Source organism: Nematostella vectensis, chromosome 14, assembly GCF_932526225.1.
Source record: "Nematostella vectensis chromosome 14, jaNemVect1.1, whole genome shotgun sequence".
In the NCBI taxonomy this organism is placed as follows: domain Eukaryota; kingdom Metazoa; phylum Cnidaria; class Anthozoa; order Actiniaria; family Edwardsiidae; genus Nematostella; species Nematostella vectensis.
Window position 1 is genome coordinate 11,473,400 of NC_064047.1, and position 24,082 is coordinate 11,497,481.

Genomic DNA, 24,082 nt, shown 5'->3' on the forward strand with positions numbered 1-24,082 from the left:
TGTGATGGGATGGTGTGAGGTGTGATGGGATGGTGTAAGGTGTGGTGGGATGGTGTAAGGGGTGGTGGGATGGTGTAAGGTGTGGTGGGATGGTGTAAGGGGTGGTTGGATGGTGTAAGGTGTGGTGGGATGGTGTAAGGTGTGGTGGGATGGTGTAAGGGGTGGTTGGATGGTGTAAGAGGTGGTTGGATGGTGTAAGGTGTGATGGGATGGTGTAAGGTGTGGTGGGATGGTGTAAGGTGTGGTGGGATGGTGTAAGGTGTGGTGGGATGGTGTAAGGTGTGATGGGATGGTGTAAGGTGTGGTGGGATGGTGTAAGGTGTGATGGGATGGTGTAAGGTGTGATGGGATGGTGTAAGGTGTGGTGGGATGGTGTAAGGTGTGGTGGGATGGTGTAAGGTGTGATGGGATGATGTAAGGTGTGGTGGGATGGTGTAAGGTGTGATGTGATGGTGTAAGGTGTGGTGGGATGGTGTGAGGTGTGGTGGGATGGCGTGATGAGATGGTGTAAGGTGTTATGTGATGGTGTGAGGTGTGATGGGATGGAGTGATGGGATGGTGTAAGGTGTGATGGGATGGTGTGATGGGATGGTGTAAGGTGTGGTGGGATGGTGTAAGGGGTGGTGGGATGGTGTGGGGTGTCATGGGATGGTGTGGGGTGTGGTGGGATGGTGTAAGGTGTGGTGGGATGGTGTAAGGGGTGGTTGGATGGTGTAAGGTGTGGTGGGATGGTGTAAGGTGTGGTGGGATGGTGTAAGGGGTGGTTGGATGGTGTAAGAGGTGGTGGGATGGTGTAAGGTGTGATGGGATGGTGTAAGGTGTGGTGGGATGGTGTAAGGTGTGGTGGGATGGTGTAAGGTGTGGTGGGATGGTGTAAGGTGTGATGGGATGGTGTAAGGTGTGGTGGGATGGTGTAAGGTGTGGTGGGATGGTGTAAGGTGTGATGGGATGGTGTAAGGTGTGGTGGGATGGTGTAAGGTGTGATGTGATGGTGTAAGGTGTGGTGGGATGGTGTGAGGTGTGGTGGGATGGTGTGAGGTGTGGTGGGATGGCGTGATGAGATGGTGTAAGGTGTGATGTGATGGTGTGAGGTGTGATGGGATGGAGTGATGGGATGGTGTAAGGTGTGATGGGATGGTGTGATGGGATGGTGTAAGGTGTGGTGGGATGGTGTAAGGGGTGGTGGGATGGTGTGGGGTGTCATGGGATGGTGTGGGGTGTGATGGGATGGTGTGAGGTGTGATGGAATGGTGTGGGGTGTGATGGGATGGTGTGAGGGGTGGTGGGATAGTGTGAGGTGTGATGGGATGGTGTAAGGTGTGATGGGATGGTGTTATGGGATGGTGTGAGGTGTGGTGGGATGGTGTGATGGGATGGTGTGAGGGGTGGTGGTATGGTGTGAGGTGTGATGGGATGGAGTGATGGGATGGAGTGATGGGATGTTGTAAGGTGTGATGGGATGGTGTGAGGTGTGATGGGGTGATGTGATGGGATGGTGTAAGGTTTGATGGGATGTTGTGGTGAGATGGTGTGATGGGAAGGTGTGAGGAGATGGTTTGAGGTGTGGTGGGATGACGTGAGGTGTGGTGGGATGACGTGAGGTGTGGTGGGATGACGTGAGGTGTGGTGGGATGACGTGAGGTGTGGTGGGATGACGTGAGGTGTGGTGGGATGACGTGAGGTGTGGTGGGATGACGTGAGGTGTGGTGGGATGACGTGAGGTGTGGTGGGATGACGTGAGGTGTGGTGTGGTGACGTGAGGTGTGATGGGATGGTTTGAGGTGTGGTGTGATGACGTGAGGTGTGGTGGGATGACGTGAGGTGTGGTGGGATGGTTTGAGGTGTGGTGGGATGACGTGAGGTGTGGTGTGGTGACGTGAGGTGTGATGGGATGGTTTGAGGTGTGGTGTGATGACGTGAGGTGTGGTGGGATGACGTGAGGTGTGGTGGGACGGAGGTGTGCCAGTAGGTGTCTAGTGTTGTAGGATGGTGTGAGTTATGATGGCATTGTGGGTGAATTTGCAAAAATATCTGTGAGCAGGTATTACTTTAGGATATTTTTTCATATGAGTTATTTCTTTTTTTAGCAACATGATTAAATCGATGAAATTATTGTGAAAATCAAAGCTTTGAATCTCAATCTTGAAAAGCTTTAAAGTATATCCTTATAATCCGCTAACCTAGGAAATTTTTATCGCTTTAGGAAATACTGACGCCAAATACACAATAACAAAAATCTAATCCTCCCCTCCCCTAGTCATTATTGACCAATCAAAACACTTGTTCTAATGATGTTCACACATACTCGCATATCCCGGATGATGAAAGTGCAAAGAGTTTGTAGTGGACCGAGCGTGAGTGAGTTTTTGTCGATGGGATCCCAGAAATTACCCCAAACTGAATGAGCTGTACGGAAAATCCATGAAAAGGATCAGAACCAAGTATTACGGCCGTTTTCCAGACAAGGACCGTACCAGCAAAGATGAAACTGCCATTTGTGAGAGGCTGAAAGCAGAGGACTTTGCCGTGTCGAAGGTAAGTCTGTACGATGTTGTCTTCTGTACACTGGTGTGAATTTACCTCTAATTATTTCTTTCTTTGTGCTTGCAGTCCTCGCGCTATGGGTTCCCATACCAGCCTACTTGTCTGGCTTACGATACTGTACAATGTATACTTGCTATAGGGACGTATTCAGGAGCGCTGAGAATGTATCCTTGCTTTGCGAGAGCGGAAAATATTCAGGGAGAATAATGCGCGTTGAAAAACACATAGCTGATACAGATTCAGCTATCGGCAGATTTGATTGTAAATTTCTTTCTGTCTTTACTTTTCATTGATTTAAGTATAACTTGTGGTATAATTGCAAAGATGAAAATTTTAGCTATAAATTGGTACTTTGTTTTATGATAAAGAATGAATGAAGTCCTCCACAAATGAAAGACTTCGAGCACCTCATCTCAGAAATTCCACATTTCTGTCGTTAACTCAGCTTAGTTCCCTGCTCTCTTAACTGAAATCTTACGTTGAATTAATGATTTATAGCATTCAGAGTAAGCAAAAGAACACTAGACCATCGCGATTCAATTCTGACGGCTTTTGTTTACTTTTTGATACAATTAATAACTGCCCATAATGTAATGTAATCTTTGAATAATTGAGCAGTTTAAATTGCTTGAACACTTGTAAAAACAGTTAATTTTCGCGGCTATTTTTCTGGGTGATGATTATATTTATGTGCTTGTTTTGGACGAAGGATGTGACATGCTTTGCTGGGGAATTTTGTTACTCGTGTTTGGTCCTTAGCTGTGATATAGACTCGGTCGCCCAGGAGTGGAATCTCATGTCCAACATGATAGCTCTACTCCCGTAAGGAACTTGCTCTTCCTCGTAAATGAGGTAAGAAAAGTCTTGTTTAATGCCTATTATCAGCTGATTACTGTCCTTTTATCCGATCACCCAAAATAAAGAATTTCTATGCTATCTATCACAAAATGCTAGAATATCAGGCTCCAAACCACATTATTTCTGTGACATATTTAGTAACGAAACGAAACTAAATCAGATCATATGTTTGTTTTTAGTATTTTGAATGTTTTTTTTGCATACCATCAAAGAACCTTTCTATGATTATCCATTATTTATTTCTTGTGTTTGTTGTTTTTGCTATCTATATGTTGCTATTTTTGTACCATATATTTTTGAACCAATCAGAAACGACTTAATTGTAAAACAGTTAAATTGCTTCATACCCATACTGCACCTACCTGTAAAAGCACTGCACTTTTACCAGACACACACACCTGTTATTAATAAACATTAGTAACATGTCAGGGGAATTTGTATACCATGTCTACCTGTAAAAGCACTGCACTTTTACCAGAATAGAATCAAAAAGCCCAAACTGTCGCGATCTCGTACCAGAACAATGAATACAATACACCAAAAACTGGAAATCGACTCTGGCAGAGTCGATTTCCAGTTTTTGGTGTATTGCACTTTTACCAGACATACACACCTGTTATTAATAAACATTAGTAACATGTCAGGGGAATGAGACAAATTGATGAACATTTCCTGAATTTATTTTTTATTTTCTTGTTTTTATAAAATTATAAGAAAGATGTATGTCTAGAACATATTGTCTATATCGTAGATCTTAGCATGAAGTGTTTCATGGTCTAGAGAACGCAGATAGTTTGTCTGTAAACCCTCAATATTCCTTTTGTTATGCAGTTTACTTCTGTATCACCTGGATTTGTTACAAACAACAGGATATAAACAGCAACCGCATTTGTAACAAAAATCAACCAGATATGTAACATCAACCGGATTTGAAACAAAAATCAACCAGATATGTAACAACGTTTAACAACTGGAGTTGTAACAAACATCAACCGGATTTGTAACAACTTTTTGTCAAAACATTTGAAAATCAATTGACAGTTGACAAGTTACAAATAAACAGAGAATCGGCTGCAGCAATCACACTATAGAGCAATGAAAAATAACTCTTTTAGTGAAGATAAGCCCTTTCTGGCATAAGAAATTTTTTGGCTGATTCGTAAGGGCGGAGGTAGTAGCTTTTGTTGTTTTTATTTTGCTGCCGGAGCAGGGGCATGTGCAAGTTTGCCACCCTAAAAGTCACTTGATTTCACAGTCTATGTCACCTACTAAGCTCAAGGAGGTATATCATTGACCTAGCCATTGCCAATAATCTGTGTAGGAATGTTATATGTGATATTTATCTTTGAGGATATATTATTGATGATGGTTGGGTACTCTGTGGTTACCTGTTCCCTGACCATTACAGTGCAATGTGCTTTACCGTGATCACCTTGACACTGTTTTTGAAGTAAGCCAATTAGGATACAAGAAACATCTTATTAGATTGACATGGACTTTGCTAACCAATCAGCATGGCAAAGAAGTGGTTCAGTGCGCATCAGAAATCAATAGAGTCTTCCTAGTTATAAAGTTTTTGTCAATCATAACAATCTTGCATGTAAATTTTTTTAAACATACTCTTGGTTGCCAGGGAAGCATGTGTTGCACTATCATTGTCTGAATGATAATGGACTCAAGTGTGGCTAATTGTTTGGACGCCTGTGTAGGGTGCTCTGATCAGTAATTGAGTCATGTGTGGCTAATTGTTTGGTCACATTTGTTGGGTGCTCTGGTCAGTAATTGAGTCATGTGTGGCTAATTGTTTGGTCACATTTGTAGGGTGCTCTGATCAGTAATTGTCCAGAGGACTGTATCCATCTGTGGAATCTGCGTCAAGAACAGCCTGTGATTGTACAGTCGCTTAGGTTCAACAGAGAAAGGTATGATCCACCTTGAAATGCAGCTTTGATTGGCTGTTATTTGACTTCAACACTTATAGGACCTAGTATAGGTTGTGTATTTAAGTGAAGAAGTGAAGTTAGAATACAGATTTTGCCAAGAACCTGCATTTCTAGAAATGATGCAATAAAAATAGCCAACCCCCCAAAAAAGAGAGATTTAGCATAATCTCACAATGCTTGAAAGTGTGTTCAGTGGAGCATTGTATTATTTAAAATTTTTCACAGTTCACCACACTACCATTGCCACTAACACAAAGTTTGGAACAAGCCCATTAAAGGTTGCCATGCTAGTGTTCCTTACACTCATGAAAGATTTCAGTGCAATGCATGTGATTGATATATGTTCCATTCACAGGATAACATGTCTGCACCTACCATACAAGTCACGCTGGTTGTATGTGGGCACAGAGAAAGGCAATGTTCATGTGGTCAATATCGAGAAGTTTGAGTTATCAGGGTACACTATCAATTGGAACAAGGCTATTGACATGTGAGTATTTTCAGGATTGGTGCCAGTTGTATATGACTGACATTTACAGTTGTCAAAATGGTTGTACACAACAAGGGAGCACAGCCAAATTTGTTTCTAATTAAAAATTAGATTTAAGATTATATGTTTTTGCAAAGATTGCTTATAAGGTGAAAATAGTACAACAATCTTTATTCAAAAAAGGTTACATTATAACTCCTAAAAAGTCAGGTTAGGTTTTATGTGAGCTCCCTTTGTATGTGCTATAGGCCACCCAACTAAACTTGTCTACAACTAATCTTGTCACCTGGACAATAAAAGCACTTAAAAGCATTTTATTACCTAGCAATAAAAGCATTACAGTCAAAGTGGGTTTGTTTTGTGGTCAAGACATGGATAGTATCCTTTACTTTCTCGGCCCCTGAAGTAGTCATCATTTGAATGTATGTGTGTTCCTCTGTTCTTGGATAGGCCATGCTTTGTACACAAGTTTTGAATGTGAAGCACTTAGAACATGGTTGATACAATATATGTGCTTAATAAATGCAATGATTTTTTTATTTATCAAAGGTAACCTGTTAGGCACATATTTATCTAAATAAAGGAGTGTGCATACAATAGGGTGCAAAGAAATAATAATGACATAAAAAGAGCTTGCAAAAATGTTTCTTTGGAACATTTATTGCAGTTAGTATCTGGGCATTTAATATCCCTTGAAGGTTATCATGTCTAAGTTATAAGCCCACCCAGACATCACTATGCACTTGAGATACGCATAAGGCTTTATCTCACAAGTGGATAAAGGACTAGTGTGAAGTACTGTCTTGACAAGCCAATACCAAACATGCTCACTTCAAACTAATAGGTAAATGGTGCCTACAAAGTGTGATACTAGTTGTTTTTGATTTAATTAATTCTGGTTTGCTGGCAAAATATGGTGGAACACCATAAGTGTTTAAATATAAAATTGCATTTGTATGCTGATTTAATTTATACAAGTTAAAGTCATTCTGCTGGCTCTTCTTATAATGAAATCAACTTTTCCAATTTATCAGAGAAGCTTCATAATATTTTTTAAACAAAGCCTAAACTTTTCTTGGAACTTATGAAGACATGTATGTATAAATGTTATCATGCAAATATCAAAATTAACCTTTCACAAGAGCATCATTTTCTTTTCTTTTTTTTCTGTAGAAAATGTAAAACTCACCCTGGTCCAGTTGTGCAGATCACTGACAACCCAGTTGACTCCAATAAGGTACAAATACTGAATGACAAGGGGAGGGGTATGACCAAGACAGGGTATGGGGGTGTAAAAAAACCAACAGGGTAAGCGGGTGTGACAACCTGACCGACAGGGTAAGGGGGTGTGACTACCCAACCGACAGGGTAAGGGGGTGTGACCAACAGACAGGGTAAGGGGGTGTGACTACCCAACAGACAGGGTAAGGGGGTGTGACTACCCAACCAACAGGGTAAGGGTGTGTGACCAACAGACAGGGTAAGGTGGTGTGACTACCCAACAGACAGGGTAAGGGGGTGTGACTACCCAACAGACAGGGTAAGGGGGTGTGACTACCCAACAGACAGGGTTAGGGGGTGTGACTACCCAACAGACAGGGTAAGGGGGTGTGACTACCCAACCGTAAGGGTAAGGTGGTGTGACTACCCAACCGAAAGGGTAAGGGGGTGTGACTACCCAACCAACAGGGTAAGGGGTGTGACTACCCAACCAATAGGGTAAGGGGGTGTGACTACCCAACCGACAGGGTAAGGGGGTGTGACTACCCAACAGACAGGGTAAGGGGGTGTGACTACCCAACAGACAGGGTAAGGGGGTGTGACTACCCAACACACAGGATAAGGGGGTGTGACTACCCAACCGAAAGGGTAAGGGGTGTGACTACCCAACCAACAGGGTAAGGGGGTGTGACTACCCAACCGACAGGGTAAGAGGGTGTGACTACCCAACCGACAGGGTAAGGGGGTGTGACTACCCAACAGACAGGGTAAGGGGGTGTGACTACCCAACAGACAGGGTAAGGGGGTGTGACTACCCAACAGACAGGGTAAGGGGGTGTGACTACCCAACAGACAGGGTAAGGGGGTGTGACTACCCAACAGACAGGGTAAGGGGGTGTGACTACCCAACAGACAGGGTAAGAGGGTGTGACTACCCAACAGACAGGGTAAGGGGGTGTGACTACCCAACAGACAGGGTAACGGGGTGTGACTACCCAACAGACAGGGTAAGGGGGTGTGACTACCCAACACACAGGGTGAGAGGGTGTGACTACCCAACAGACAGGGTAAGGGGGTGTGACTACCCAACATACAGGGTAACAGGGTGTGACTACCCAACACACAGGGTGAGAGGGTGTGACTACCCAACAGACAGGGTAAGGGGGTGTGACCAACAGACAGGGTAAGGGGGTGTCACCAACAGAAAGGGTAAGGGGGGTGTGACTACCCAACATACAGGGTAAGAGGGTGTGACTACCCAACAGACAGGGTGAGAGGGTGTGACTACCCAACAGACAGGGTAAGGGGGTGTGACTACCCAACACACAGGGTAAGGGGGTGTGACTACCCAACACACAGGGTACGGGGGTGTGACTACCCAACAGACAGGGTAAGGGGGTGTGACTACCGAACAGACAAGGTAAGGGGGTGTGACTACCCAACACACAGGGTAAGGGGGTGTGACTACCCAACCGAAAGGGTAAGGGGTGTGACTACCCAACCAACAGGGTAAGGGGGTGTGACTACCCAACCGACAGGGTAAGAGGGTGTGACTACCCAACCGACAGGGTAAGGGGGTGTGACTACCCAACAGACAGGGTAAGGGGGTGTGACTACCCAACAGACAGGGTAAGGGGGTGTGACTACCCAACAGACAGGGTAAGGGGGTGTGACTACCCAACAGACAGGGTAAGGGGGTGTGACTACCCAACAGACAGGGTAAGGGGGTGTGACTACCCAACAGACAGGGTAAGAGGGTGTGACTACCCAACAGACAGGGTAAGGGGGTGTGACTACCCAACAGACAGGGTAACGGGGTGTGACTACCCAACAGACAGGGTAAGGGGGTGTGACTACCCAACACACAGGGTGAGAGGGTGTGACTACCCAACAGACAGGGTAAGGGGGTGTGACTACCCAACATACAGGGTAACAGGGTGTGACTACCCAACACACAGGGTGAGAGGGTGTGACTACCCAACAGACAGGGTAAGGGGGTGTGACCAACAGACAGGGTAAGGGGGTGTCACCAACAGAAAGGGTAAGGGGGGTGTGACTACCCAACATACAGGGTAAGAGGGCGTGACTACCCAACAGACAGGGTGAGAGGGTGTGACTACCCAACAGACAGGGTAAGGGGGTGTGACTACCCAACACACAGGGTAAGGGGGTGTGACTACCCAACACACAGGGTACGGGGGTGTGACTACCCAACAGACAGGGTAAGGGGGTGTGACTACCGAACAGACAGGGTAAGGGGGTGTGACTACCCAACAGACAGGGTAAGAGGGTGTGACTACCCAACAGACAGGGTAAGGGGGTGTGACTACCCAACACACAGGGTAAGGGGGTGTGACTACCCAACACACAGGGTGATGGGGGGGGTGACTACCCAACACACAGGGTAAGGGGGTGTGACTACCCAACAGACAGGGTTAGGGGGTGTGACTACTCAACACACAGGGTAAGGGGGTGTGACTACCCAACCGACAGGGTAAGGGGGTGTGACTACCCAACACACAGGGTAAGGGGGTGTGACTACCCAACACACAGGGTAAGGGGGTGTGACTACCCAACACACAGAGTAAGGGGGTGTGACTACCCAACACACAGGGTAAGGGGGTGTGACTACCCAACCGAAAGGGTAAGGGGTGTGACTACCCAACCAACAGGCTAAGGGGGTGTGACTACCCAACCAACAAGGTAAGTGGGTGTGACTACCCAACCGACAGGGTAAGAGGGTGTGACTACCCAACCGACAGGGTAAGGGGGTGTGACTACCCAACACACAGGGTGAGAGGGTGTGACTACCCAACAGACAGGGTAAGGGGGTGTGACTACCCAACATACAGGGTAACAGGGTGTGACTACCCAACAGACAGGGTAAGGGGGTGTGACTACCCAACCGACAGGGTAAGGGGTGTGACTACCCAACACACAGGGTACGGGGGTGTGACTACCCAACAGACAGGGTAAGGGGGGTGTGGCTACCGAACAGACAGAGTAAGGGGGTGTGACTACCCAACAGACAGGGTAAGAGGGTGTGACTACCCAACAGACAGGGTAAGGGGGTGTGACTACCCAACACACAGGGTAAGGGGGTGTGACTACCCAACACACAGGGTGATGGGGGGGTGACTACCCAACACACAGGGTAAGGGGGTGTGACTACCCAACACACAGGGTAAGGGGGTGTGACTACCCAACAGACAGGGTAAGGGGGGTGTGACTACCCAACACACAGGGTAAGGGGGTGTGACTACCCAACAGACAGGGTAAGGGGGTGTGACTACCCAACAGACCGGGTAAGGGGGTGTGACTACCCAACAGACAGGGTAAGGGGGTGTGACTACCCAACAGACAGGGTGAGGGGGTGTGACTACCCAACAGACAGGGTGAGGGGGTGTGACTACCCAACAGACAGGGTAAGGGGGTGTGACTACCCAACAGACAGGGTAAGGGGGTGTGACTACCCAACAGACAGGGTAAGGGGGTGTGACTACCCAACCGAAAGGGTAAGGGGGTGTGACTACCCAACTGAAAGGGTAAGGGGGTGTGACTACCCAACCAACAGGGTAAGGGGTGTGACTACCCAACCGACAGGGTAAGGGGGTGTGACTACCCAACAGACAGGGTAAGGGGGTGTGACTACCCAACAGACAGGGTAAGGGGGTGTGACTACCCAACACACAGGGTAAGGGGGTGTGACTACCCAACCGAAAGGGTAAGGGGGTGTGACTACCCAACACACAGGGTAAGGGGGTGTGACTACCCAACCGAAAGGGTAAGGGGTGTGACTACCCAACCAACAGGGTAACCGGGTGTGACTACCCAACCAACAAGGTAAGTGGGTGTGACTACCCAACCGACAGGGTAAGAGGGTGTGACTACCCAACCGACAGGGTAAGGGGGTGTGACTACCCAACAGACAGGGTAAGGGGGTGTGACTACCCAACCGACAGGGTTAGGGGGTGTGACTACCCAACAGACAGGGTTAGGGGGTGTGACTACCCAACAGACAGGGTAAGGGGGTGTGACTACCCAACCGACAGGGCAAGGGGGTGTGACTACCTGGAAGAAAGAATAAGGGGTATGGCTTCCTAGAATTCAGGATTGGCATGGTTACCTGGCAGAAAGGTGGGAAGAATGACTTCCTGTAGACAGGGGAAAGGAAGGTATCACTACTTGGCAGGCAAGGTGGGCAAGGCAAACAGACAGGGATGTAAGACTACTGCTAGACAAGGAGGAATCTAACTAGCAAACAGACAGGGATATAAGACTACTGCCACACAAGGAGGGATCTAACTAGCAAACAGACAGGGATGTAAGACTACTGCCACACAAGGAGGGATCTAACTAGCAAACAGACAGGGATGAAAGACTACTGCCACACAAGGAGGGATCTAACTAGCAAACAGACAGGGATGTAAGACTACTGCCACACAAGGAGGGATCTAACTAGCTAACAGATAGGGATGTAAGACTACTGCCACACAAGGAGGGATCTAACTAGCAAACAGACAGGGATGTAAGACTACTGCCACACAAGGAGGGATCTAACTAGCAAACAGACAGGGATGTAAGACTACTGCCACATAAGGAGGGATCTAACTAGCTAACAGACAGGTATGTAAGACTACTGCCACACAAGGAGGGATCTAGCTAGCTAACAGACAGGGATGAAAGACTACTGCTAGACAAGGAGGGATCTAACTAGCAAACAGACAGGGATGTGAGACTACTGCCACACAAGGAGGGATCTAACTAGCAAACAGACAGGGATGAAAGACTACTGCTAGACAAGGAGGGATCTAACTAGCAAACAGACAGGGATGTGAGACTACTGCCACACAAGGAGGGATCTGACTAGCAAACAGACAGGGATGAAAGACTACTGCTAGACAAGGAGGGATCTAACTAGCAAACAGACAGGGATGTAAGACTACTGCCACACAAGGAGGGATCTAACTAGCAAACAGACAGGGATGAAAGACTACTGCTAGACAAGGAGGGATCTAACTAGCAAACAGACAGGGATGTAAGACTACTGCCACACAAGGAGGGATCTAACTAGCAAACAGACAGGGATGTAAGACTACTGCCAGACAAGGAGGGATCTAACTAGCAAACAGACAGGGATGAAAGACTACTGCTAGACAAGGAGGGATCTAACTAGCAAACAGACAGGGATGTGAGACTACTGCCACACAAGGAGGGATCTAACTAGCAAACAGACAGGGATGTAAGACTACTGCCACACAAGGAGGGATCTAACTAGCTAACAGACAGGGATGTAAGACTACTGCCACACAAGGAGGGATCTAACTAGCAAACAGACAGGGATGAAAGACTACTGCTAGACAAGGAGGGATCTAACTAGCAAACAGACAGGGATGTAAGACTACTGCCACACAAGGAGGGATCTAACTAGCAAACAGACAGGGATGTAAGACTACTGCCACACAAGGAGGGATCTAACTAGCAAACAGACAGGGATGTGAGACTACTGCCACACAAGGAGGGATCTAACTAGCAAACAGACAGGGATGTAAGACTACTGCCACACAAGGAGGGATCTAACTAGCAAACACTGCCTGGCACACTAGGGCAGATTGTGATATTTGTACAGATTTTTTTAAAATTTAAATTAAGTTTTTTTTTTATATTGAAATCACAAGATTGCTTGTAGTATTTGAAAGCATTGGCATACATGATTATACCTTGCAGATCTTACTTGGATATGAGTCTGGAACTGTTGCTGTGTGGTCATTAAGGGATAAATCAGCTGAGCAAAGGTTTATTTGTAGCCAGGTACGGTTATATTTTTTGGTATCAATTTGCTAGTAAAGAAAAGCCCCCCCTAAAAAAAAAGTAATAAATATATGGTTTAAATGGTATAGCACTGTTTTATTGTTTTGAGAGATGATAGTGGTGGTGATGTTAGTTCTGGTAATGATGATGGTGGTCATGATAGCTGTGCATGATGATGATATAGGTGGTAGATATTGGTGGTAGTAGTGATGATGATATTGGTGGTAGATATTGTTGGTAGTAGTGATGATGATATTGGTGGTAGTAGTGATGATGATATTGGTGGTAGTAGTGATGATATTGGTGGTAGTAGTGATGATGATATTGGTGGTAGTAGTGATGATGATATTGGTGGTAGATATTGTTGGTAGTAGTGATGATGATATTGGTGGTAGATATTGGTGGTAGTAGTGATGATGATATTGGTGGTAGATATTGGTGGTAGTAGTGATGATGATATTGGTGGTAGATATTGGTGGTAGTAGTGATGATGATATTGGTGGTAGATATTGGTGGTAGTAGTAATGATGATATTGGTGGTAGATAGGGGCGTACGCAGGATTTTAACAAGTTGCAGTCAAAGCATTCAGAAGCTGAATGAGGGCGTAGCCCCTTATCCAGCATCCCCGTGAAAATTTCATATCTCCCGCTTTTGGGTTTGAAATTGGCGTCAATGCATCAGACTTTTGAGAATATTACACGATCCTCTGTCATCATCGATCTGAAATAGGACTTCAGTCGTCGCGTGGCACTGAACGACATAACAATATGTTTGGAAATCATCTGTAGACTACCATGATTAAGAAAATTATAGTTTTTATCCTTACCATATATATAAAACTACGTACATAAAAATGAATAAGTAAACATTTGATTTTTTGCCCTCGTTATGCAAATAAGATCGCCAATTTTTTTGGAGTCCAGTGACTGCAGGCCTACAGGCTGCGTAAGGCTGCGTACGCCACTGGTAGATATTGGTGGTAGTAGTGATAATGATATTGGCGGTAGATATTGGTGGTAGTAGTGATGATGATATTGGTGGTAGTAGTGATGATGATATTGGTGGTAGATATTGGTGGTAGTAGTGATGATGATATTGGTGGTAGATATTGGTGGTAGTAGTGATGATGATATTGGCTGTAGATATTGGTAGTAGTAATGATGATATTGGCTGTAGATATTGGTGGTAGTAGTAATGATGATATTGGTGGTAGATATTGGTGGTAGTAGCGATGATGATATTGGTGGTAGATATTGGTGGTAGTAGTGATGATGATATTGGTGGTAGATATTGGTGGTAGTAGTGATGATGATATTGGTGGTAGTAGTGATGATGATATTGGCGGTAGATATTGGTGGTAGTAGTGATGATGATATTGGTGGTAGATATTGGTGGTAGTAGTGATGATGATATTGGTGGTAGTAGTGATGATGATATTGGTGGTAGTAGTGATGATGATATTGGTGGTAGTAGTGATGATGATATTGGCTGTAGATATTGGTGGTAGTAGTGATGATGATATTGGTGGTAGATATTGGTGGTAGTAGTGATGATGATATTGGTGGTAGATATTGGTGGTAGTAGTGATGATGATATTGGTGGTAGTAGTAATGATGATACTGGCGGTAGATATTGGTGGTAGTAGTGATGATGATATTGGTGGTAGTAGTGATGATGATATTGGTGGTAGTAGTGATGATGATATTGGTGGTAGTAGTGATGATGATATTGGTGGTAGATATTGGTGGTAGTAGTGATGATGATATTGGTGGTAGATATTGGTGGTAGTAGTGATGATGATATTGGTGGTAGATATTGGTGGTAGTAGTGATGATGATATTGGTGGTAGATATTGGTGGTAGTAGTGATGATGATATTGGCGGTAGATATTGGTGGTAGTAGTGATGATGATATTGGTGGTAGTAGTGATGATGATATTGGTGGTAGTAGTGATGATGATATTGGTGGTAGTAGTGATGATGATATTGGTGGTAGTAGTGATGATGATATTGGTGGTAGTAGTGATGATGATATTGGCTGTAGATATTGGTGGTAGTAGTGATGATGATATTGGTCGTAGATATTGGTGGTAGTAGTGATGATGATATTGGTGGTAGATATTGATAGTAGTGATGATGATATTGGTGGTAGATATTGGTAGTAGTGATGATGATTTTGGCTGTAGATATTGGTGGTAGTAGTGATGATGATATTGGCTGTAGATATTGGTGGTAGTAGTGATGATGATATTGGTGGTAGATATTGGTGATAGTAGTGATGATAATATTGGTGGCAGATATTGGTGGTAGTAGTGATGATGATATTGGTGGTAGTAGTGATGATGATATTGGTGGTAGATATTGGTGGTAGTAGTAATGATGATATTGGTGGTAGTAGTGATGATGATATTGGCGGTAGATATTGGTGGTAGTAGTGATGATGATATTGGTGGTAGATATTGGTGGTAGTAGTGATGATGATATTGGCTGTAGATATTGGTAGTAGTAATGATGATATTGGTGGTAGATATTGGTGGTAGTAGTGATAATGAGATTTTGGCTGTGATGACAACGATGGTGGTAATGATGATGATAATTATGGTTGTAATGAAGATGAGGTGGTGGTTGTGATGATGATGATGATGATGATTATGTTGATAATGATGATGATGATGGTAATGTTCAAATAGATGATAGCATTTATAAAACAAAATCATAATATGTAATGATCATGAATGTGTTGCTAATGATATGTGTTTTTAGAAATCATTAACCTCAATGCACTGGTTAAATGATGGGAAGCAGTTCATATGTGCTCACTCTAATGGCTCTCTTAGTCTGTGGATGTTAAAAACTGCCGGCAAGCCTGTAGAAATACTCACCCCACATGGTAAGTATACCTGGTTATATTTTTTATTTGTTTATATTTTGAATGTTTACGCTTGCTACTTTTTTAACTCGTGAATGATTGCAAAGTATTTACGGGTTATTGGAGGGACTTGTGACTTGTCTGACTGTCTGACTTGTGTCACTCGATCGTCGGATGTTCGGATGGTTGGTTGTGGTTTTTCTGTTCTTTATCAACACAGAAATCCTTATATATATATACTTCCGGTGATCAACTTCCTTTTAAAGCCTAGTTTTATAAAAGGGCTATGTCCTCAACCTGTGACCGTTTCAGTCATTCTTTACTAGGATCGTAAGGAATGCGCCTTCGTCACTGATGTCAATTGGTCTTCTAATGTTCAGTCCAAGTCAAGCTGTTAGTTTGCAAACAAAACAAGTGAAATTCTAGCAAAGCTTTTAATTCTCTTGGTTTTAGTATTTGCCGATTTGCGTCTCTGGGTTTTCGCCTTGTTTGTTTGAATTTGGGCTGAAAGAGCAACTAGGCAAAACTGCGACTTGTAAGTCCGAGAAACACAAGAGGGAAAAGCCGCTCTTAGCAGGGTCTCGGTTTGCAAGGTTATAAAAAGCCTCTGTTAGAAGGACAAAATATAACAGGATAGATTTCCACAAATTAATTTTTCACAATTCTTTCCAATCAACTAAACTAAATATCAAACAAAACTCGTACACATGGCCCCGCTTCTTCGTCAAATAACGATTTTGCGCCTTTCTAGAATGTTAACATGCATAAAACACATTATATGACAGTAGCGTGATCAATTATTGAGGGTATTTGTCTATGATCACACTTTTCTATGACCACAGCGTCCCGGGTTCGAATCCCACTGAAGGCTTTTATTTTACTTTTTATAATAATAATTAATTATACTGTTCTTGGTGTTTCATGACATCGAAAAGAAAAAAAAGGTATAAGGACATTTTTATGTACTCTCAGTATCTTGGATGTGTTCATGCTTTGTTCAGTGTCCTGTATATCTTTTATGCACACAAGAAAATAACTAGGAAAATACATTTGCATTCACGAGTTGGCTCAAAGAGCCTTTGATTTGTACTGTTGTGTTGATGCTTCTGAAAGAAAAGGTACTTTACATGACTAGAATACCTCACGGTTAACTTGGCACTTCCTTGCATATCAATACTTTTTCATATTAATTAGAAAATATATCAAACTATGGAGAAAGATTTGTTTTAATAAAGGATATGTGGATCAAAGATTGCTTTTTATTTGTGTATTTATTTAAGCAATTTAAGATTGTTTCTACATGATTTAAAGTAGTTAAAGCATGTGATTTCAGTGATGACTGACAACATTTGAACATATTCATTGATTTCAGGTATGTCAAACAGGGAGCGACCATGTGCACCTATTAACAAGGTTGAGTGGCTTGGCTCAGCGTCAGGGTGAGAGTTCTATTAAATACAGTTTTATTATGCAGGATGTCACAAGTCTGATGTTTAAAATAAAAATAACTCGAAACCGTGGAATGCGGTAAAAAAAATCCTGTTTGTTAATTCAAAATGCGAATGCGAACTAGGAATCAGCAGCTGCTAAAAGTGTTTCAGGAGTATGTGCCATAAGTCACTCAGACAACCAAACCAAGCTTTTGTTCTTTGTGAAAAAAATTTGAACAGTCAACCTAGAGCTTGAATCTAGTAACTGTAGACAAATGCTTCTTAATTAAAAATGTACCCATCGGTATTGAACTGCTTGATCTTTGTAGGGACCCCCTTATCATATTTTCTGGGGGAACAATGAGAGGGAAGAGAAAAGGCTTAACCTTATGTCATGGCAAGTCTACCAAGCTCCTTACTACAGAGAGTATACTGGACTTTACCTCAGTCATGACCACGCCCTGGCCTGAGGGTAAGTCACCTCAGCCATGACCACGCCCTGGCCTGAGGGTAAGTCACCTCAGCCATGACCATGCCCTGGCCTGAGGGTAAGACCAACTACAACAGCTTGAATTTATTAGAAGTTCAAGCAACTTCACACCGAATATAACCAACAGATAGATATTTTTGGATATTTGCTGATATTTTCCGTTTGTGCTTCCATAAGAAATTATTTTCCGTTTTCCATAGGAAAGCTATTGACAATCCAGAAAAATTGCCTTTTGTAGAGTTCAAAATCAAATATTGCTTCTTGCAGTTTTTCGACCACTGAAAACTGATGACTGCTAAAACCAAACTCATAAAAGTGCACAAAACCATCAAGCCGTATCTACATTGCAAGGAATGGGGGTTCAAGCCCTTTCTTCCATGCCATATAATACTATTTATTTTTCTTGTTTAGAAATGCAGGACCCTAGAGCTATTATCGCCATCACCCCGGCCAGACTACTAGTGTTTGATGTTGCGTCTGCACTTTCTTCCAAGTAAGGGCATCCTAACACACTTTATGCCATCACTCTAATGTAATTCTCAATCGATTTGGTTTCAAATCAATTCGATTTCAGTGATTTTTGTAAATAATTTCTTAATGCTAAACCGCTTTTCAGACTAATAGAATTTCATTGAGTGCTTTTTAATTGGTCATGTCCTTACGTAGAGGTAGCCTGGTTCCAGAGCCTCGACTGTCTCTCTGTTTAGTAGCCAGCGAGTTAGCACTGAGCTACGCAATAGAGAGACGTTCGAGGCTGTGCACGTAGAGGTGGCGAAGACAATTTCATGCTTGCCAAAGAAAATTCAGTTTACTGTAGCTATTGGAAAGTGTTGGCAGAATGTTGAAAAATAGAGTAAAGACACTTTTGTAGTTGTTTACAATAATCAACTTTCAAAAAAGCTTTTATCCAATTTATGTCTGATACTTTATTTTATAATATTGAGTTTGATAAAGAGGAAGGGAGGAGGTAGGAGAGGAAGACTGGGCCGACTTTTATCCAGAATTGCAGCCATAGGCTAAATTGCTCTGGATTTACATTGCCCGGGGTCTTATTCTCACTGCTATTAAGGCTCACTGTGCTGCCGCGCATGAATGAGAGAGTGTTAGTATGTTAATGCCGCTTTTGGTTTTGCGGCCAAGTACAGACACTGAAGATGGACTCTGCTTTCTTCAGTGGTTCTTTAACAGGTTGGTTAGCTAGGTTTTTGCTAGACGGGACCGCCATTTAACGTAGTCATCCAAGCCACAAGGGATACACAGTCCCCAATCTAGAGAGCCAGGTTTTTAACACCTCTGAAAAAATACCAAGTTGACCTGACCTGGGTTTGAACACTGGTCTTCTTGCTTGAGAAGCGAAGCCCGTACCACTGAGCTATCGCGCCACTCTCTCAACAATGTCACTTGTGGAAATTTGTTTGGATGGGCATATCATTCAATTTGGAGCCTATAGCTATTTAAGCAGACAACTTATAACTGTTTCCCTGTTTCTAGACCCGTCACATTTGATGTACCATATGCTTTTGAGATCCACGAGTCGCCTGTCACGTGTACACAGTATATCACTGAGTGTCCACCCGACCTCATCAGGGCATTAAGAGAGGTCGGCGGAAGACCCAAAAAGAAACTCTTACAGCGGGAGGCCAGCCGACAGGTGCAAAACACACGTCATTGCTATTTCTGGTGTTTAGTTGACACATTCATTACATCAACTTCATTTCAGTTTGAAACTGGAAAAGCACTAAAGCATGGTACACATACGCAACATTACGACGTACTGTATGAGAAATAAAACTTGTTTTATTTTTGTCACGAAAATGAATGGTGTAGTAAATCGAGGCAGTTCATCTTCCCACTTCGAGATCTGTTATAACCGTGATATTGTGTACATGTCCTCACTCTTGTGTTTATTGCAATGTAGCCATCGTCTATAACAGGTGGTGCCATGAGTGATCATGTGTTATCGAGTACATGTCCTTATTCTCGTTTCTATTTGTATGTAGCCATCGTCTATAACAGGTGGTGCCATGAGTGATCATGTGTTATCGAGTACATGTCCTTATTCTCGTTTCTATTTGTATGTAGCCTTGCCCCATAACAGGTGGTGCCATGAGTGATCATGTGTTATCGAGTACATGTCCTTATTCTCGTTTCTATTTGTATGTAGCCTTGGCCCATAACGGGTGGTGCCATGAGTGATCATGTGTTATCGAGTAGTCCTTATTCTTGTTTCTATTTGTATGTAGCCTTGGCCCATAACAGGTGGTGCCATGAGTGATCATGTGTTATCGAGTACTTGTCCTTATTCTTGTTTCTATTTGTATGTAGCCTTGGCCCATAACGGGTGGTGCCATGAGTGATCATGTGTTATCGAGTACATGTCCTTATTCTCGTTTCTATTTGTATGTAGCCTTGCCTCATAACAGGTGATGCCATGAGTGATCATGTGTTATCGAGTACATGTCCTTATTCTCGTTTCTATTTGTATGTAGCCTTGGCCCATAACAGGTGATGCCATGAGTGATCATGTGTTATCGAGTACATGTCCTTATTCTCGTTTCTATTTGTATGTAGCCTTGGCCCATAACGGGTGGTGCCATGAGTGATCATGTGTTATCGAGGACATGTCCTTATTCTCGTTTCTATTTGTATGTAGCCTTGGCCCATAACAGGTGGTGCCATAAATGACCGAGACACCGATGATGAATCTAGTGAGCTTATCATCACAGGGTAAGACGACTGTATGCACTTGGAAATATTTCTATTATAAAGTAATCTATCACTGGTTTAGTTAATGAATATGTATTTGATAAGAAATGCTGATGTATGCATGTGGAAATATCCCCATAATAGGGGACTTGTGCTAAGAGATCACGTGACCTTTCTGGGTGGCAAATTCAAAACAAAGTAAGCAAACAAACAATCAGAAATGACTGAGCCCCTCACACCAGAGAACAGGGGCGGATCTAGCTTTTCGCTAAAGGGGGTTTGGCTCAGAGACAAAGGGGGGGATTGGGAAATTCTTTTTGCTACATATGGCATTCTGGCAGCCCAAATAAGGGGGGGGGGGGGGTTAAACCCTCTAAACAATCCCCCTAGATCCGCTACTGGAGAACGACGAAAAAATAACATCTTTTAATGAAACTAAACCCTTTCTGAAAGAAAAGAATTCTGGCTTTTTTCGTATTTCGTCATTTTGCCGCTAAAAGCCTGAGGCGTGCTAGGGTGCAACCCAAACATTCACGTGATCTCTCAGCATAAGTCTCCCATTGTGGTGTACTTCCTGAATGGTGACCTGGAATTCCCGTGATTGCAGTGTGCTAAAAGCCGTGTTATTTTGGTATGATGAAGAGCATTTAGATAGTTTGCTAAAAGGGCAATTTATGTTAAATAAAGGTCACTTTTTATAGCCGAGGAGGTGTCAGGGCCAGTTATTGTTATGGCCAAAGGGTGTGTCTGCATTAGGTATTCCTACCATTGTGGATATTCTGACTAGTTTGTCATTGTGGATATTCTGACTAGTTTGTCATTGTGGATATTCTGACTAGTTTCTCATTGTGGATATACTGACTAGTTTGTCATTGTGGATATTCTGACTAGTTTGTCATTGTGGATATTCTGACTAGTTTGTCATTGTGGATATTCTGACTAGTTTGTCATTGTGGATATTCTGACTAGTTTGTCATTGTGGATATTCTGACTAGTTTGTCATTGTGGATATTCTGACTAGTTTGTCATTGTGGATATTCTGACTAGTTTGTCATTGTGGATATTCTGACTAGTTTGTTTGCGCAGGCATGCTGATGGCACTGTGAGGTTTTGGGACGCATCCTCAGGTTAGTCTTGTATACTATACAGCGACAATATCATTTGACTGACCACTAGACAAAGGAAATTTCAGAGAGATAGGACTACCAAGCACTGTTGTTTCACTTTGACAGGCTGTTAAAAGAAATCTAAAAAAGGGGGTATCTGTTTTCGTTCTTTTTTTTGTAAATGAAGCTGGAAATCGCCAGTTCTCAATAGTGTTTACCAAAAAGCACTCTGTGATTGAAGTTAGGGTACAGTTCCAAAGCCTCGTCCCAGAAAAAAAATAATCGCATGCACACATACACAATTTATCCAAACTATACAAACCAGGTATCAACCTATAATATTTGTTTTGTCGCGGAGATCGGGCTCACAGGGAGCGCGCGAAAAAGAACTTTTTTGACATTTTCTCAGTTCATTTTTCCCCTCCCCTCTTCCGGCTTCTGATTCCGGTTCAACTCACCACAGGAACCCCAATTCATAAAAATACTGAAAAATTACCGTTATACGCTTCTAAATATTTCTTGATTGCTAAATGTTTTCCGAATTATGACACTTGCTATTCTTTGCAGTTACCATACAACAACTATACAAGTTATCGACTTTAAAGCTGTTCGACAAGGACAAACACAAGTCATCAAGTGAGAGCAGTGATAGCGACCACCGCAGGCAAAGTCAGTCAGAAGGCTCCGAGAGTGGTGATCACCTAAGTGGTCTAGACTCCAAGGAGGAGGAGACGGAGGCCTTCTCCATACAACAAGTTGAACTCTGTACACACAGTAGAACGCTGGTCGTCTGCGGCGCAACCTACGCTCTCGTCTATCTCTTCAGTTCCACTGAGCAGGCTGTTGAGTTAGTTGTAAGGAACTTTGCATTCTTGTTTTTCGGGGTGGGGTGGGGGGGGGGGTGACGATTTCCTATTTTTCTACTCTGGTTTCAGAGTTCCAACGTAGCAAGCTTTAGTTTTCTCTCTATCTCTTCAGTTCATCTAAGCATACTATTGAGATAGTAGCAAGTAACTATGGATTTTTGATTTCGGGGCCCTTTTTGCTGCCTTCAAACGTAGCTATTTTGCGCTACTATCATGAGCTTCATTTCGCCGGTCTTTGATGGAAGTATTGTATATTTGATGTGTATATATTCGGAAATTCAGATGTCCCCCTTTGGACCTAAGTCTTAGATGAAATGTCTTATGTTGTTGCTTATCCTATAAGGCAAGTAGACCTCCACACGAGTATCTTTTTAATGCCTTTCTAATCTTTGTTCTTCGTTGTTGTTTTCCCTATCAAGCAAGTAGACATCCATTTGACAGCAGATTCCCCCACTGAAAGCCTCTCTTCACCTGAACATGATACCTCAGATCGGCGCTCCTTCCCTGGGCTGTTGACTCCGCCTTCCTTCTCTCTGCCGTCACTGTTCTTCAAGACAGGGACATTTAGAAGACACCCAGGCTTTCAGCCAGAGCTTGGTTGTGTCACTGCTGGTGGTGCTGATAGTTGGCCCGTCAGTAGCGTCAGTATCAGCTCACAATACGGCTTGTAAGTATGATATAAGTAGCCAATCAGCTTCATGTATTCTTACAAAATTTCATTATGTTGGACAGCAACATCCACCTGCTAATCCTCAGAAGGTGCATTCTGTGAAATTTACCGATGGAATGGTAGGAAGTATTTTTACGGGTGTCCAAATGTTTTAAACCGGCAATCGCACCAGTTTGCTTCCGTAGGGCCGACGGAAACCTCAACCGACAAGAGACAAAAGAATCTATTAGGATCCGCGCTATTTAACAGGTCATCCGGTCACATCTTCAAAGAAACTTCCAATAGACACACTGCGTTTACAGTTTTGAAATATTTTTCGCGTCTTCCGTAAAAGAAATCGTTGGAGATGGTTACGTGATCGGCCGGAAGTAAGCTGGTGACATTGTTGTTTTAAGCTGTAGGGTTTTTTTGCGGTGTCTCTTAAGTCGCCCGTACAGTCCCTTCTGCCCAGTGGCATCTGCCCTAATGGAAAGACAGTAGAAGACATTGACACTACTTATTCACAGGATATCTGTATGTTGTGGCCCATCTCTTGCCCTTATCGACATTGTACAGAAGAAGATTGTGACTGTCCTCTCAGCGCAGGAGATGACGAGTGAGTAGGGTGATCACTACCCTGCTAGCAGAGCCTGTTTGTTTCTATTAGTTCACTTTTCCGTGTCGCGAGTCTGTTCTTTCACGTTCTCTTTGGTTTGAACGAGAACGCTAAAGAACAGACTCGCGACACGGAAAAGTGAGCTGATAGAAACAAACAGGAAGGAAGCTCTGCTAGCAGGGTAGGTGATAACACATTTGTTATGTAAAAGGGTCTCTTGCATGGGTGAATAGTGATAGTGTGATCTCAGAAACTAGTCTAAGGCATGTGGAATAACTAAGATAACTATCCCGGTTTATTAAATGATCTTTGATCTCCAGTTAAATTCAGTATTTTGGACTCTTGCGATCAGCAGGCTGAGCGTTCAGTCAAAACCTAAATTTGCAACTCTCTGAGTTCACCAACTAGATCTTCATTCCATGTAACATGGAGCACAGCGAGGTCGCACGATCGAAAACCATTTAGATATGGGAAAATATAAGC

At 43.4% G+C, this 24,082-nt stretch overlaps 1 protein-coding gene across 1 annotated transcript in view; it reads left to right on the top strand.

Moving 5' to 3' along the window:
- Positions 1 to 1,910: 1,910 nt before the first annotated feature.
- Positions 1,911 to 24,082, top strand: part of LOC5501047 (syntaxin-binding protein 5) — a 31,538-nt gene continuing 9,366 nt past the window's right edge. The window contains exons 1-17 of the mRNA XM_048721397.1: positions 1,911 to 2,535; positions 2,611 to 2,708; positions 3,315 to 3,396; positions 5,224 to 5,324; positions 5,701 to 5,835; positions 7,009 to 7,072; positions 12,784 to 12,867; positions 15,631 to 15,757; positions 17,109 to 17,175; positions 17,496 to 17,638; positions 18,068 to 18,149; positions 19,148 to 19,307; positions 20,310 to 20,383; positions 21,449 to 21,489; positions 22,036 to 22,322; positions 22,754 to 23,001; positions 23,511 to 23,599. Coding sequence (XP_048577354.1) covers positions 2,422 to 2,535; positions 2,611 to 2,708; positions 3,315 to 3,396; positions 5,224 to 5,324; positions 5,701 to 5,835; positions 7,009 to 7,072; positions 12,784 to 12,867; positions 15,631 to 15,757; positions 17,109 to 17,175; positions 17,496 to 17,638; positions 18,068 to 18,149; positions 19,148 to 19,307; positions 20,310 to 20,383; positions 21,449 to 21,489; positions 22,036 to 22,322; positions 22,754 to 23,001; positions 23,511 to 23,599 — 1,996 coding nt within the window. The 5' untranslated portion in view covers positions 1,911 to 2,421. The remainder of the gene's footprint in view (positions 2,536 to 2,610; positions 2,709 to 3,314; positions 3,397 to 5,223; positions 5,325 to 5,700; positions 5,836 to 7,008; positions 7,073 to 12,783; positions 12,868 to 15,630; positions 15,758 to 17,108; positions 17,176 to 17,495; positions 17,639 to 18,067; positions 18,150 to 19,147; positions 19,308 to 20,309; positions 20,384 to 21,448; positions 21,490 to 22,035; positions 22,323 to 22,753; positions 23,002 to 23,510; positions 23,600 to 24,082) is intronic.